The sequence below is a fragment of the Artibeus jamaicensis genome, unplaced genomic scaffold, assembly GCF_021234435.1.
Source record: "Artibeus jamaicensis isolate MK-2021 breed Jamaican fruit bat unplaced genomic scaffold, CSHL_Jam_final contig_466, whole genome shotgun sequence".
Classification (NCBI taxonomy): domain Eukaryota; kingdom Metazoa; phylum Chordata; class Mammalia; order Chiroptera; family Phyllostomidae; genus Artibeus; species Artibeus jamaicensis.
Window position 1 is genome coordinate 11,653,959 of NW_026521844.1, and position 18,026 is coordinate 11,671,984.

An 18,026-nucleotide genomic window follows, 5' to 3' on the forward strand; every position below is an offset into this window, starting at 1 on the left:
GTTATTGTATTATACGTCCAAGTAAAGTGTTTAAAAAAAAGGACCCAAGAGCCAGGTTAAAGGCACCCCCACTGCCCAAATATAAGACAATTTCAGTATCAAAAACAAAAATAAAAATAAAAATAAAAATAATACATAAGATTTTAAAAGGAGTCCAGGAATTAAAAGTGATACCATGATCCCTCACCTATCACAGGAGTTACTTTCCACAGACCCCCGCGATAGGTGAAAATCCGCAAAGTAGCGGTGTTATATTTATTTTATTACCTCTATATATTTTAAGGCTTTATAAACCCTTCCCACACACCTATTAACCTTTCCCACTCTCTTATTAACCTGTCCGACACTCTTATGAACACCTCATATGCTCTTAAACACTTTCTACACTCTTAAACCTACGTAATTTTAACAACATATAAACTTCTATACGGGAACTCACCAGTGAAGTATACAGTCGTCCCTCACTATAGCACCGCTCACTCACTGCGGCTCCACTGTATCATGGGTAAATACAATGAAGCCGCAATAAGTGAGCGGCGCTATAGCGAGGGATGACTGTACTCCAAAATGGGATGTCCTTCACAAAAGAATGCCAAGTAATAAATGTATGAAAAATAATAACTGCTAGAAAACTACCATTTTGCATTCCTCAGCGAAATATATCATTCAGCGGGAATTACCAATTGATGCTAAAATCACAGGATGAAATTTTATTGGAGCGTAGGATATTCACAGGTTCTCCAAGTGTCACCACACAGAGGCCACTACAAGAAAACACGACCACTGTTACAACGTAAAGAGATGGCAGCCACCACCTGAGGGGACCAGACTCAGCCTAACTGACAAGACGGCAAACTGGCACTGTGTGTTTTCTGATGTGGTGCAATGTAGTCCTTTTACCAAAAGTGTTCAACCTGAATCCTGTCAGGAGGAAACAACTAGACAAATCTAGAACAAAGGACTAAAATATGAGATAAGCAACTGGACTGGACTCTCCTAAAATGGCAGTCCTGAAAGCTCCCCAAATCAAAACCAAAACGAGACCCTGCAGAGCGTGCTGTACGAGATTAACAGGAAGTACAAAGACAAGACAACCAAACACAATGCACGATCCCCAACCGGATCCTGGTCAGGACAGTTTATAGGATATCTGGGGGGACTTGACTGTGGATTGTCGTTTAAGTAACAGTAATCACCATCAACAACCAAGGGTGTCACACACACACACACTTTCACAGAAGTTTGGGACACAGACAATTAGCATACCTTTGACGGGTTAATTACAATATTTCTGGCTGAGCCATGTTCATCTCCAGTAAAGGCTGGCTGATTGTTGAAGCCTTGCTTTACATTCACAGCAGTGAGTTCATCCTGTTCAAGAAAAGGTATTGATTAATCAGAAGGATGTAAATGCTCCGACTTACCCCTCATACTACAGCCTAATGATTTTCCTACACTTTGTAGAAAAGAACTGTTGAATGCACATCAAAGACGGCAAAACTTAAAGTTTGAAACCCAATGCATAAACGCGTAGCGAGAGATGAAACAAATGTGGCAAAATGTTGGCAGCTGCTGACTCTAGCTATAGGGATATGGGTGTTCGTTGCACCATTCTTTTAACTCTTCTGCAAGTTTGACATTTTTTAACTAACAACTTAGGGGGCGAGGGAGCAAAAAATTCCTCCCCCCCCCCCCACAGACACATAAAATCACAGAATTTTTAAACTACTGGGTCGGCTAAAAAGTCCATATGGTTTTTTTTCCATAAAATAAAAGACACATTTTTAATTTCACCAACAACTTTATTGATTTAGATATTTTAAGTATGTTGGCTATCTCCTGCTATTGGCTCCTAGTGGGTAGAGACCAGGGGTGCCGCCAAACATCTATCTTCCCATGCATAAGACAAGAAGCATTCGGCCAAAATGCCAATAGTAACAAAAAATTTCACAAACTACTTTTGACACACTGGATCAGCCACAGCACTTTCTCCATTCACTGCACATGTCTTGTGAGTGTGTGTGTGTGTGTGTGTGTGTTTCAGTTGCATTTTTACCTTTCTTGAAATAATAAGGCACAATATGCTGAAAATGTTGCATATCTTTCTTGTATCTTCAATACTAAAATGGCTGCCCCAAAAATTCACCAATTTTGGCTCTGGCTGGTGTAGCTCAGTGGATTGAGTGCCAGCCTATGAACTAAGGAGTCACCAGTTCAATTTCCAGTCAGGGCACATGCCTGAGCTGCAGACCAGGTCCCCAGCTGGGGGTGCATGAGAGGCAGCCACACATTGATGTTTCTCTCCCTCTCCTTCTCCCTCCCTTCACCCTCTCTAAAAATAATGATAATAAATATATATTTTACCAATTTTGATAATTGGTGTGATTTTTAAATGCACGCTGATATGACAGATGTCACAATACAATCTAACAAATATGTTCTGAATGAAGTTAAAGACAACTAAGCCATCATACAGAAAAACTAAACTTTTTTGAATTGTTTCTAGAGAGCCCGTAGTTTGACTCTTCCTTCTTAGCCAGCCCCTATGCACGTCCCTAACTTACATTCAAGAAAACTGGCTCATTCAACTTACCCAAGACCCTGTAGCAAGTTAAAGACAGAAATGAAAGGTTCTTCGGCATGAGCTCTGTGATAACCAAACAACATAACAACCTGCAATTAAAGGAACGTTTGGAGCTTGCAGACTGTTTTCATCCATCTTGACTCACTTGATCTTTACCTACTCTGAGGTAGACGGTAGGTGTGTATCTTCACACCCATTTATTGATGAGAGAAGAGTGAGGCGCACTGAGCTAGTACAGTACCTGGAAACCGCCAACACTGAAAACACTGACTTCCCAATCCTAGACTAGGAAGACAAACTTCCCTGACACCACGCTACCAGATTATAAATGACACATGAAAATGGGATCTAAAAATATATAGCTACAACCCGTACTCCCCTTAAAAAAGGATCTCCTACTGGAGAGACCTCTCTTCTCAACATCACAACATACGAAAAATAGACCAGCTTTAAAAAAAAAAAAGAAAAACCTTACCCTGCCCCGATCAGAGTTCCTAAAATACAAACTTGAAAACATAAAAAGGAATGAATGGCTTGAGCAAAGGAAGCTACTTTCCACTCCCTTCACTCCAAGCCAAGAAATGGCCTTAGTAGCTGTTGGGTTAATGTCATCCACAACACAAGAATAAGAATATACACTTATTCCTCATAAATAATTGCTGCAACCGTAAAATGAAAATAAAACAAACAAAAAAAAAACCCAGCTCACCCAAATCACGGCTGTGATTAGGCAGGAAGCCTTAGAACAAAGCAGTCCAGGACATATAAGCACCTGAACGGTCACCTGGGCTGAGAACTGAGGTCTCCTGGAGACATTCCATGTAACTTAATCGTGCGGCTCTACCCAATACCCTGGTGAGCCACTGTCTTGGCAAGCTTTCCAAAGACCCCGCTGTAGGAAATGCAGGTCTATGACAATCAAGTCTCCTCCAGGCACAGATGACTGAAGTCATGATCTGCACAGAAAATGAGCTACATGCCTATCAGAAGACATCTCAAACTGGCTTCCACAGTTTCAAATTAATTATTTGAAAATCTAGGACAAAACTACGTAATGAAATTTCTATAGTCTCAGAGTCTAAGAAAGAAGGGGCACAAATGGGATATGATAAGAAAATTGAGTATCTTTCATTTATCATCAGAGTATTACAAGAAACCTTGGGTAACAGCATATGTTTTTACTAAAAGTATGCTCTAGTTTAATCAAGAGGAAATGTGTGAGGCTTTTAGCACCAATTAGTTTCATTTAGTGCTGCTTAACTTTCTATTCTAAACTAACACTAGTTTAGAGAGCCGCTTGTTGTGTGTGACTGCTAACCACTGGCCTAGAGAGACACGTCCTATATGTGCGCACACAAATCCCCAGAAGGAAAAGAACATGGAACCATGATTACACATCTGTCAACCACATCAGATTCTCCTCAAACAAGGATTCACACAGGTACTATTGGAAGACCTGAATTCTGAGAACTTTTCAATCTTCGATTGTAAGTTGCATGAAACTACACCCAGAATCTGACCACTACTCAACTACCACCCCGGGGTCAGAACCACCATCATCTCCTGTGTGGACAATGCACAATGCCTCCTAATTTGGCTCCCATCCAGTCTCCCCCTTGCTTCTACTCTAGAAGACCATTTTCAGTCCAGCAGCCACAGGGTTCTTAAAACATGAGAGCATGTTACTCCTGCTCAAAACTTGTCTTAACTCCCCAACTCAGAGTATAAGCAAAGGTCCTATGACATCCCCCAAGTCCCTGTGTGACCTGGCCCCTGTTACCTTTCTGACCTCATTCTGAACCATACTCCCCTCTTTGCTCACACTCTACTCCAGCCGTACTGTCCTCAGTCCCCTTTGCAGTTTCTCCAGTATGCCAGTTGGGTGTTCTCAAGTTTCAGGGCCTTCACACTGTCTGTTCCCTCTGCCTGGATTGCTCTTCCTCATGGTACCCACATGGGCAACTCCATAAGCACCTGAAGTCTTTGCTCAAATTTCACATTCTCAATGAAAAATTCTGATGACCCTATTGAAAACTGGAACTGCTCACCCTGACACTTCATCCCCAGCACTCCAACCTCCCAACAATCCACTTATCACCGAAAACGCCATGTAATTTACTTACAACATGTACTGTCTCTTTCCCCTACCACAACGTAAGGGCCGTGAGACCAGGGATCTTTATTTTGTTCAGATGAGTGTCAAGCACACACAGCTGTACCTGGCACATAGCACACAGCACACATAGGCGCTCAATATTGTTATTGTCAAAAGAATAAATAAGTGAATGATAACCTGCTTGAATACTTAACATAATAAGCACATTCTAAATCACTACCCCATGACTCTGGAGTCTGTATTTCCAACTGCCTTATTAAATTAACTCAACAAGGAGGTCGTGAGACTGAGGTGGCTCCAATGTTGGTGGCACCTACATAAACGAATCAATCTGAACTTCTAAATGCCTCAAGGCTTTAACGGCAAAACCTAAGGTTAGCAAATTACAAACAGCCAGCTAGTGTTTATGCTATAAATGATGGATAATTTCCTTACTGTGCTTCCACCTTTCCTCTATAATGGTTTTTCCCCAGCCCCCAGCAACAGAGTGGTCCTAACCACTTTGGTTTAGTGCTGCCCAACTGAAATCAACTCCTGTTAAATAAATTTCTAAAATTTTAATATGTCTCAGTTTTCCTTTCAACACTTCTGATGTCAGAACTGGGACCCACAGGAGACCCCCCCGATGGCACCCATGAACCAGGAGCAGCCAGGTAAGATTGCCCACAGCACCCAACGGGCTCACTGCTTTCTCCCTGCATCTGGAGCACCAGGTATCTAATTTGGAGCACCAAATTTTTACATTTAAACAAGCTCTTCAAATTTATCTGAGCTTTTCTTTCTTCAATCTGGGTCTCTGAGGTCAGCTCACCTAAAAGAAATTGGACTGTGTCCAACCTAGAACACAAACTGGTTCTGAGGTCAGACTGGATCCGACTTAATTTAAGCTGGCCTGGGCCCAGTGCACGGCCTCAAGTAACAAAAAGGTGAAAAAGAGAAAAATGATTCCTCTCACTCCAAACGATCTGGGACTCCTTCATCTGGGACCGCTGGTAACAATATGTACAAAAATTACAGACCCAGAAATGGTTTTTTCCTGAACCAGTGGGTTAACCTTACCAAAGATAATTCTGAATTACAGTGGCCAAGTGGGGAACTTTTAACCTAGATAGGCTTATCGATTTCCGAGGTACTCTAGGGAAAAAAGGATCAAATTTCCCCAAAACAACGGGATATGTTTTTATTGGCATACAGAAGCTTCTAAGGAACTAAATGAATAAAAAAAAAATGCCTCTCTAAAACAGTCTTTACAAAAGGCAAATGAAAGCTTAAACAACAAGCTAATGGTGAATCTAAAAAAAAAAAGTGTACACTGACTAAACTCGACCCCGATAGCTGGGACTGCTCCTTCCCTTTTCCCTCCTCTTCTAAAATATTCTGAACCTACTAATACCTGGACTCAACTGTTTTTCACTATGAAAATGAGCTAGAGGTGTGTTTTTTTTAATGCCTTTTAAAGGAAGGCCCCCCGCTGAGCCTGGACCACCAGATGTAACCTCAATATCGCCACGGTCAAAGGCTGAACCCAGGGCCATTAATGATTTTCCAAATCCTAAAGAGGAATTTAGAATTCAAATTGGAATTTACGAGCTAAGACTCCCAGATCTCTATGAATTTATTCATGTGACATGAGGACCTGACAATGCCCCCAAATGGATGGCTCTCCCAATGGAACTGCCACGGTCCCTACGATCCTCAGCCATCGGGGACAGTCGGAAGGACCAGCAGTAACAAAACTAAACCTGGCTAAACTAACTCAATCAACCACCCTGGGCACAAGTTCTACCATTGCTTTTGATGGCAATGAAATCAGAGCCTTTGGGAAAGCATAAGTTAATGCCTGACAAAACAGTAAACTATGCTTTTGATGATACAACCACGTGTTTTTCCAGCACTCATCAATTCTGACATAACTCAATACTGTAAAGCTTTATTAAAATGCATTATGTCAAAGTATATTTCCATTGGGTAAAGAGAGCTTTCCAAGGCCTTTCCTCCTACAGACAGTTGAACCTTTACAACTTAGAACCTAGAGAGTAGGTCTTCTGAACATGCCACCTAAAACAGACTGCCCTTGAACTTGGTTGTAGGGGACCATAACAGGTCCTCCTCACTACCCAGGCAGCAGCCAAACTTCAGAGACTTGAACTTTGGGGTTCGCCTCTCCCAAATGAATGAAAAGGACTCTCCAGACTCTTAAAACTGCACAGCCAGAGATCTAAAGTGAAAATTGACCACAGAGATTCCATCCCAGAAGCAGACAACATCTCGAGGGCAATAAATAGCTCTCCCAAGATCATGGATCAAGACCTTCATCTCCAATATGAAAACAGTATCTCTTTTGCCTATTTGCTATCTGCTTTTTCTCTATATTAATGAGTGGGAAGACAACACTTTAATTAGGATTTGACAAACAACAGCTACTGCAGGAAACTAAACTGCTGGATTTGTCAGACTAAACCAAAATCAGCACATGAAGGGAGAGACCCCTTGGTTCACCCCGTTAGGAATTTCACTGGTATCCCAAATGCCACTGCACGCCTACATTTTTCTGCAGGTCTTTTTTATAAAACTAAAGCACTAAATCCACATACCCCCATGCCTTGCCTCAATTTATCCCAACCCGGGGGTGGGAACATGAGACCCACTGAATATGGGAGCACATCTAAAAGACACAGGCGGTGTGAGTCAGTTTGTTTGTAGGCTTGCCGTCGGGCCCACGTATTTAGGGGGCTTTCAATATGTGATAACACCATATTTGAGTCCTGGCTGAATGATGCTAAACCCTCAATTTTCCCAAAGCAATGGGATTTTTTTATTGGTATACTAAATCCATACTCATGGAGGAAGCCCTGTGTACACCTCCTGGCTACTCCTTTTTATATGGAGGTTTGGAGATGGTCCCTATGCTTGGGCAACCACTGTCTTGACAGCTGCAGGAGGAGAGGACAATGTGTTCTTGCTGTATTTATTGTTCCACTGTCCCTTCATAATGCCTCAGAAACTCAACATCGGTCCATTCCCTTGTATTTATAGCACCAACCAAAATGAGGTTTACAAAGAGAAATTAACCCCTCTGGATGGGGGTCATTTGGACAGTTCCTTCTGCTTTGGCTTAGCGTTAGTACAGACAAAGATTTGATTAGAGACTTATCCTAAACTCTGGCAACCATTGCTGAGTCCACTGCCAAGGCCACGGCAGCACAACGGAAGGCCCCAGGCTCTCATACTAAGGTGGTCATTGATTATAGAATTGCTTTAGAATACTCACTGGCTGAACAAGGAGTGTGTGCCACAGCAAATACCTCCTGTTGTACCTGAATTAACACCTCTGGTATTATGGGAATGCGAACAAAATATTAACTAACGAGCTATGTGGCTCAAACAGGTTGCTACTTCATCAAATACATTTTTAAATTTATTTGACACCAGCTGGTTTGGTTCATGGGGGCCATGGCTAAGAGGTATGCTAAGTCTTTTGGTATCATCCTCTTACACTCTCCCTGGTGCGCTGTGTCCTCCCGAACACTTTAAATGCATGTTTGCAGCAACACATCAGATGGTCTCACTGTACTTAGTGAAAAAGAAACAAGATGAAAAACAGGATACACAGCAATAGCGATTCCTCCATGAATCTAACACTGTAACCTGAGTTTCGTGATGAGAAAAGGGCATGAGGACCGAGAGTGGCATAAGTACTAAGTTTTTGATTAATCTCATGTACAAGAGGTTCACCAAAACAGGGGAATTATTGCCCTGACTGGTGTGGTTCAGTGAACTGGGTGTCTGTCCTCTTTCAGACCAAAGGGTCGCCAGTTCGATCCCTGGTCAGGGCACATGCCTGGGTTGTGGCCCAGGTTGGGAGTGTATGAGAGGCAACTGATCTATGTTTCTCTCCCTTTCTACCTCCTTTTACCTCTCTCTAAAGATAAACAAAATCATTTTTTAAAAAAGAAGGGGGTTTGTAAAATTAATTAAACGAGGAGGCCATCTGACTGAGGCGGCTCTAACGTGTCAGAAGCCAAACCTAAGCATAACAGGCAATCACAAAAAGCCAGCAAGGGTTTAAACTATAGACGGTCGATGATTTCCTCACTTTGCTTCCACGTGTTCTCTATAAAAGCTTTTCCCCAGCTCCCATCAATGCAGTGCTTCTAACCTCTTCTGCTTTTGTGCTGTCCAATTTGAATTGATTTTTGCTCCAATAAGTTCCTAAAAGTTTAATATGCCTCAGTTCATCTTTTAACAAACCTTTCAAAATCACCACCGAAATTCTTGCAACGGTCGTTCTAGAGATTTAAACTTGTTCCACTACACCTAGTCAGTCAGTCATCCTCATGACAGACAGAACAAGGAGCTGCTACTCTGCCTTTCTGCAAAGGGGACGAAACTAAAACCCCAGCAACTTGAGGCAGACACGACCATTAGTCAGGGTCTCATTCCTAGACCTGTGCTCTGGACACCAGATCAGCAGTGCCAAGCCTCTTCCTGTAAAAGGACCCTTACTAAAGGTTTAAAAATTTCCCATTGTCTGGCATGGGGAGTAAAAGAAAATATTTTTAATAACTGTTGGGAGAGAGGGAACAACAATGAGTGTTAAGAGAGTTTTAAATGTATTTGTCACTAGCAGCATCAAGGGAGCCTTGTGTAACTCGTGCCTAATATTTACTCAGCCGAGAGACAACGCCAGCTGAGAATATACATTCACAGCCTCTGCCCAGTGGCCTACAGCGGCCACGCACCAGACCAGGCTGCATATGGATTTCAGCATTTTAAAAACATAACTGTTCCAAACATAACATCAACACAGAGAAAGAGGTCTCTCGCATGTCTTGTCATTGGTTTTAACTGATATAACAAGCCTTAGAGCGACTCTAAGGAGACAGTACCAGGGACAAACGGAAATGAAAGCCTAGAGACTGGCCCACATCCATGTGGGAGGCCAGTGTTCACTGTGCATCTTCACAGTTAATACTGATACAGTAAACAGACCTTCAACACTTGGGGCGAGCTCCAAAGGCACCCATCAATCGCGTGTATTTACCTTGAACTTCAGAGAATGATCTTATTTTTTGGATCATTTTCAAAGCAATCTTTTAATTTCAATAAACGTTTCTTTAGGAAAGTGAAAACGCTTTGACACTAATTAAGAAATTGGTTAAGCTCTTTCTCACTTAAAGAAAAAAGATCAGGTTAGCAGTTTCAATGACCATCTAAAAAGCAGTAAGAATGCACACTAACCCACACACAGGGGCACACGCCCACTTCACCTGACCCAGATTTCTCATCTAACTCACAGAACGTGTACGGAGACACTCAATTTCCACAGTCACCTACTCACATCTAACAAACCGACTCAATGACTGTCGACAAACTGAACAAAAATGTCCGCCAGGGACGAGAATGCCACAGAAGCAGGAAAATGGCCCTCTATGCCCTTGTCAGGCCAGCTGTGTGAGCCAGGGTTTTCCCCCAAACAAATGAAACTTTTAAAACAGCTTTATAGCTATTTTTCCTAGCCCTGTCCACCTTCTCCGGAAAAGAGCATTCTCTCGGATCCCTGCGGATGTCTGCAGACCCCAGTTGGAGAAACGAGGCTATGATAACGCCCCTCATGGATATCTATCTAATGGTCTTCAGACAACACTTAGAGTTAGCAGATATAAATGACTCAGAAGATAAGGGAACAATCTTTCTCTCCTCACACCTCATCATTAACCAATTTCATCCATTCTTCCCTCAAAACATCTCACATTCATTCTTTCCTTTAAAATCCAACAGCCACCGCCCTAGACTGTGGCCGATGTCACAGCAGGCCCTTGCCACTACTCCTCACACATTGCCCCCTCCGCCCAGACTTCACCTGAACCCAGCCTGCCAAGTGCCCCGGGTTAATTGTCCTGACACGGTTTTCCTTCCTGCACTCCCCATTTCAAAAGCCTCAGAGGGTTTTCCACTTTTTTTTTTTTTTTTTCAGAAGAGGCTAAAGAATAGAAGTATCTAGCATAAGAGTCTACAGACCCTCACTAACATCTGTGGGCCTTCTCTCCACCTGATGCAGACCCCGGATCAAAACACAATTACTTAGGACAGGCATTCAGTGCCTTGAACAGTTCAGCTGCGCTTACCAGTCTCACTTCCATTCTAAGTGTTAGAATCACAAGGATCCGAGTGTGAATGTACAGCCCTTACCTGTGATTGGAAACAAGGTAACTGACCTCTCTGTACCTCAGACGCTTCGTTTGAAATGAGACAAGAATAGCTCACAGGGCTGAGATTACATAAGATAAAATGTACAAAGATTTCAGCACAGTGCCTGGCCCATCCAGTGCTCTATAAATGGTGGCTATTGTTATAAAAACGTAGAGCTACAAAAGTATTATATTTTAACTCTCATTTAATCTACTTGACTATTATACTCCTTCCCACATATATTGTCTTTTCAACCTCTCAGCCTTACATAATGCCGTTCCCATCCCCTGGAGTACATTATCATGAAATCTTTTGCCTTCCTCAAACCACAAGGTAGGGCTCTCCTTCATTCAATCAACAAATAACCAGGTTTACAGCACTGTGCTAAGTGGATCCCACAGTGGGCAAACTGCAAGTGTGATCAATGCCCCCAGGAAAAGCACCACCTGCTCAGAGTGCCCACAAAGGAGGCTTCACTGGTCTGAGATGTCAAACAAGAATCCCCTGCAGGACTGACCTTGGAACTGAGCTCTGAGCAGAAGTAGGTGTTTACTAAGTTAAGAGGAGAAGTCTTATAAAAGCAAGGTTGACATTTTACATAAAGTGATACAATATGAACCCCAAGAAGACTGAAAAATGAGGGATGTATACAGTAACATCTAGAGCTATCACTAAAAAAAACAAACATGTGAAGAGATATAACTAAAATATCAAAAGGTAAGTTAAAATTACTTTTTAAAATAGTTCAAACAAATAATAAATAATATACCAAAATCCAACCATATCAATAATTAAATGCTAATTAAATGTTAATGGACTAAGATTCCAATTAAAAGAGATTGTCAGAATGGATAAAAATGCAACACCCAAGTATATGGTGTACTTTATATACAAAAACATATGGCTGTTGCTTTTTAACCCTCCATTGTGTCCTGCTGTGCGCAGACCTGGGCTGAGGCTGTCAAAAAAAACAAAACAAAAAATACCATAAGTTGACAATAAATAGATGGGGAAAAATAAATACCATGCAGATAATGAACATAAGAGGGCTGGAGTGACTTTATTAATATGGATGAGGTAGACTTCAAGTATCAAAGATCATAATGACAAAAGGGTGAGTCCATCAAGAAGGCATAACGGTCACGAAGCATGTCTGTCCCCAGCGAGTTCACAGAAGACAGGGAGAGCCCGTGTGAAGGCTACAGGGCTGGGGAAAGGCTGGGAAGAATGCTGTCACAGCCGGACAGAAGGCAGGCAGGTGTGAGATGAGACCAAGCAGTGGGCGGGGACAGACTACACGAGGTCTACGGACCAGGTGAAGGACTTACGTCTTTATCCTAAGAACAGTAAAATGTTTTATGTGGAGGGATGACGTCATCCAACCTGACTCAGTCTGCAGCTCGAACAACTGATTGGAGTAGGGTCACGCTAAATGGGAGGCTGGGGGCAAGGGGAATGGCAGCAGCTATCACACTCTCGTAAGAAGAGTCAGGACATCAAGTTTGGTAGTTAGGATCAAGATGGTGGTGACAGGGTTGAAGAAAAGGGGGTATATCAAGGGCTAATTATGAGGGCTACGCAACAGGGCTTTTATTGACATGTTAATAATGGAATGGCAAAGAGCGACGCTGTCAGTGATGTCTGCCCCATTTCTGGGATAGTAACAGCTCAAGACAGGGTACAGAAGAGTTGGGGAGGGGTTGGAGGGAAGAGGAGATCACAAGTTCAGTTTTAAATGTAAATCTGACATAGCAGGCAACAAAACAAGAGGTTTCTTACCAGCACACAGATGTACAAGTCTAGAGTGCAGACAGGTCTAGGCTGGAGTCGTAAAGCTGTGAGTTGCCTGAGTGGCACCAACTGAAGCCTAGGGTGGCCGAGATCACCTGGGCAGAGGGTGAAGGGAGAGGGAACAAGGGAATAGGCTAGACCCCGCAAAAAATCCAATACTGAGCTAATGGCCAGGGAGAGGAAGAAAAGCCTTCAAAGGACACTGAGATGGCCTAGCCTGAGAGGGGGAAGGAAACCAGGAGTGCTGGACCCCAGAGGCTGAGGAGGACACCTCTGCACCAAGGGGACGAGTGCAGCTGGGAGTGTGGCTGTCGCTCCCAACCCGAGCGGGGTCTCAGTGGAATGACAGGGGCAGAAGCCAGACTGGCAGGAGCAGAGGGAGCGTGGGAGGTGAAGGAGATGGTGAGCACACAGGATGTGTGCTTAGGGAAAAGTCTGGGAAGAGGGAAGAACTGGGGAACGGGGTCCTGGAGTAGAGGGTGAGCTGGGAGGCGAGGATCTTGTGCGTGTTTTGACGGCACCAAAGAATCAATGGAGGAAGTATTTGAGGATAACAGGAGAAAAGGGCAAAGGCTGAGAACAACAAAGGGGGCCCCGGACATTCTGAGCCAGAAGGATCCAGAAGGCAAGGCGCAGTACCAGACAAACCAGGGGCACACGGAGGAAAGTCTAGAAATAGGTATTGCAGGCACACTGTTGTAGGTGGAACTATGTACCCCATGGTTCTCAGCCCTATCCTTTTATATACCCCAGAAAAGGATCTATCGGCCCTAATCCCCATCCCTGTGAGAGGACTCTCTTTGGAAACAGGGTCTCTACAGACATCATCAAGTTAAGAAGAGGTCATATTACATTAGGATGGGTCCTAACCCAACATGGCTGGTGCCCTTATCAGAGAAAAGGCAAGAAGGCAGAGGCAGAGACTGGAGTTATGCTGCCACGGCTACGGAGGCTGGATGCTCCAAGGAAGGGTCCTCCCCCGGGGCTTTCTAGGTGTGGCTCTGCGTTGGGATTGGACTTGCAGCCTTCGGAACAGTGAGAAAATCTATGTCCATGATTTTTAGTCGTCCAGTGTATGGTAGCTGGTTATGGCAGCCCTGGGAAACCAAAACGTACATGTAGGGGAAGCGAGAAGGAAAGCTCTGCCCCATCCCTCAGGATAAGACTACCCTCAAAATCAGGATCCAGGCCACGTGGCGGCAGCAAGAGGCTGTCTCTGCAGAGTGTGCCACAGCTGGGAAAGGCAGGGTCACTGGCTCCGTATGAGCAGACAACCAGCCCTCCAACACGGCAACAGGGAGTGATTTCTGTTTGCATCTCCTCTCAGTCAGGTGACACTTAATAGTGGTCTGGGAAGTTTTAAAAAAAGAAGAGAGAGAATGGCCCTCGTCAAGAGGGCCAAGAAAATGGGCCAGACCGACTTAGGGGTGGACTCCCCTGCATGGCAACCTAGCACACCCCCTTTCCCCGCCAACATCTCTAACACCAGGGCCAATCTGCATCTGAAACTCTGCTCTAGACATCCACTCCCATCTACACTGCTATTAATATTCACCCCCATCCACACCACACCTGCAGGCCATCAATCACTAACAGTAGGGACTTAAATGAAACCAATAGGATAGGAACTCAACACAAAACAAGTCCTATTTCACACCTGTACTGAGAAGCAAGCAAAAGAAAAGAAAATCACATTAATCATAATACCATACCCTGCCCTTTTTTTTTAATTCTCACCCAAGGACATGCTTATTGATTATAGAGAGAGGGGGAGGGAGACAGGGAGAGAAACATCAATTTGTTGTCTCTCCGATGTGCCCCAACCAGGGGATAGAACCTGCAACCAAGGCATGTGCCCAGATAGAAAATCAAACCTGCGACCTTTTGGTTTATGGGATAATGCTCCAACTAAGTGAGCCATACTGGCCAGGGCTGCCCTGGCCCTTAAGCAACATATTCATGCCCATCCTCACAAGAGCCAGTGGCCTATGTAGGATGAACCCCCATTTTACAGAGCAAAAAACTAAGGTGGGCAAAAATGAAATGGTTAAAAGACACGTAAGAATCAGGTCACAGGTAGGTGCAATCAGTCCTCAAATACAGCGAGATCTTTGAGGAGTTCAGTGTGGCCCCACCAAACCTGCATCGGAATCTTGGCTGCCTTCATTTCTGTGAAATGGAGATACCTCCACTTCCTTCAAATGCCCACTGCAAAGAGTAAGTGAAAATCGCATGGGAGGCACCCGAGCACAGTCACTGGCACACGCTGGGTACTTCAAAGATGGGAATCATCACCGCCGTCACTGCAATCTGTTGTACGACCAGCACACACGGGCACCACGCACGCGAGTGGTTACTCGGTAACTTGCCAATGAACTGGATGAAAGCCCCCCAAGGATGACATGCTGAAAACACGCAGCCCTCAGATGGGCCAGTTCCCACGATCGCCCCCTCACCCGACTCCTAAGTGACCTAGTGAGGCAGTCAGTCCTGCCTTCCCGGTTAACGTGGGAGAGATTTGGCTTCACTTTGCATCTAAATATACTCAGCATTTATTCTGCTCTTATCTAAATTAATGTATCCCATTAATTCATATTCAAATCACATTTAAACACTATGTCACCCTCCAGTCTGCTACCAAACACCTGGATGTGGCTCTCAGAAAAACTGTAGGAAAACTGCCAGAGAAAAATACTTGAACTTTTCGATTTGCATAATCATAAAGCAGGAAAGAGGACTTACGGTATCCGCCAGTTTAACCTGCCCAGAATTTTGTTTAAGGCAGCCTCAAAAGACAGTTTTCTCTTTAGCGCCCCCACTTCTCCAGTAAGTCACAGTCCCTCACAATCCTTACATTCCATGTATCCTATTTTGCACTTAGTACTGAACCTTCCTCCCCCTGTGCTGGGTGGTCTGAGGGCAGAGAAAAAACACACAAGCCATGTGTCACAGATTACCCAGTTAACTGACATACACTCACCCCCAACCAGGTCCCTTTTGTTCATCCCTTGACCCCCCCACCCCTCCCACCTAGTTCTACCCCTGACCCCACGCTTGGCACATGCCCACGTAGGCAAGCTTTGCAATTTCCACCCAATGAATTGCACATTCATAAAAGAGGAAAACTTGTTGGGTAATAAGGATAAAAACGGGTGCAGGAAAAATCAGGTTAACACGCAGAACATGCTTCTTCCTGCTTGGGAGAGACAGAACAAAAATTGGTAATGTCTCTTTTTGTTACTGGTGGTGGTGAGTCTGTCCATTTGTTTTAGGTCAATTGCTTGAAATCAGAGAGGCTAAACCTACCATTGTGAGCCAAGAAAACAAATGTTCGCGAGTCTACCTTCAAATATGTAGTCTGAACACAAAGCTCTGTGAGCACCTCTCAGCCTCCACCTTCTCTATTTTCAGGAGCTTGACCGTCCCCACCTCCGTCCAGGGAACTTAACAAGCCTTGCAACCAATTCTGGCAGTTCACCGCCACCACCAAAGCAGCCCACAGGAGGCGGATAACAGGTACCAAGGGCATGAACAAGCAGCATAAACCAAAGGTACATGGGCCCTTTCAGTCATAAGCTCTTCAGTAAACCAGCTCACACTGGAAGTCACAGGGTGAATGGGGAGGGGAGTCCAAACATTTCCTCTGATTCAGCAGTCCAGGAGTTCTCGATCCTTGGTCAGACCGCCAAACAGCGCAAAAATGTGTGACTCCAAGGTCCTCGAGCAACAGCGCCCACCACCCAAGCTGAACAGGGGCCCCAGAAGTCGAGTGTGTTTCTCATTCCTCGCTCCCTCTCCTTTGACCAGCAGGGCCAGCTGCCTGCTCTCCTCTAGTCCTATTCACAGCCCTCATCGGGCGGCTTTCTTTCTTCCTGCTTTGGTTACCACAGCCAGCTCCCTTGCAGCCTCCGGGACTCCACTCTCTCCCCCACGGAATTCATCCCCCGTGAGCCAGTGAGATAAATCTGACGCAGGACCTCGTGAGTGTCTTCCTGCCCGCCACACCCCAACCTGCCCCCACACCCCAACTGCCAGGACTCCAAGCCTCATCTGTGAGACACTGCCCCTCTTTGCCGGCCAATTGGCCCGTGTCTCACTCATCTTACCTTCCTGCTTTTTCTTAAGAAAGGGGGCAGCGTAGACCCAGTCACTCAGGTCCTGCCCCTCACATCCTCCATCCTCCTAAAACCTCCCGGTATTTCAACTCTTTTCTGAACTCACACAGCATTTTTGTCCTCACTATGCATAGAGCAGAACGGCTACAGCAGGGGCTCAGAAGTCCGACTCCAAGTCCATCGGTATACAGCTAAATGACCTTGGGCAAGTTAACCCCCTCCTTGTGCCTCAGTTTCTTCATCTGTAAAAAGAAAGTAATAGTACCCACCTCAAAGGTGTTTGTGAGGCTAGCGTAAAAGCAAACAAGGAAAACATTCAGAATAACCAACACAACACTGGCTTATCAGGACAAAAAGTGGCACTTTATATACCATACTCAATGATTATTATTATTCCTCAATTTTAAAATAAACAAAACTAATACAGCCCTGGCTGAGTGCCTCTGGAGCATCGTCCATACACCAAAAGGTTGCAGGTTCCATCCCTGGGCAGGGCACATACCGAGTCTGCTGGTTCCATCCCCACTGCTGGGGGTATGGATGGGATGCGGGGGGCAGGCAACCGATCAATATTTTCTTTTTTTTCTTTCTCTCTCTCTCATCAATAAAAATATCCTCAGATGAGGGTTAAAAAAAAAAAACCCATTAGTCATTTTTTATCAACAGTTTTACGTGTATCAGGGACCCAGATGTTAATTTCCAGAGCAGCACCACCAGAAACCCAAACAGGTCCTCAGCAAACGACGTCCAAAAGCTGAGCGTGCGCCTGGAAACTTCGGCCCCTGCGTTCAATCAGCATTTCATTCTCATCACGTAACTGTGTAACGGATTAAAAATTAATTTTAAAAAGGAAAGCAGATCCTTCGCCACAGATATTCTGAGAAGCACAGTTGCAGAGGGGACACACGGCAGGCTCGTCTCTCTTCTGCATCCTCACGTCACCTCAGGGAAGCCACACGTGTCATCAAGTACTAAGAAAATGAACATGTCACTCCGAAACATTGTGACTATTTAACGATGCCTTAAAAGTAGATCTCATGTGACTAACAGCAATGTAAACAGTATCTCCAATTCATCATTTTTGTCAAGAAGTTGATATGTAGTCTAAAACTAGCCAACAAGTAAAAACAGCCCAGAACACACTTTCCATACTGTCTGCTAACGTAACACTGTATGGAGCTTTAAGGAAAAAATTTTAAAAACCCTGAGCAATGTCAATATTAACCTT

General features: G+C 44.3%; 1 protein-coding gene across 2 annotated transcripts in view; it reads right to left on the bottom strand.

Moving 5' to 3' along the window:
* The window catches only part of MED12L (mediator complex subunit 12L), a 315,205-nt gene that overhangs the window by 281,974 nt on the left and 15,205 nt on the right, over positions 1–18,026 (bottom strand). For both annotated transcript variants that reach the window (XM_053667213.1, XM_053667212.1), the window contains exon 3: positions 1,267–1,371. In XM_053667213.1, coding sequence (XP_053523188.1) covers positions 1,267–1,371 — 105 coding nt within the window. The remainder of the gene's footprint in view (positions 1–1,266; positions 1,372–18,026) is intronic.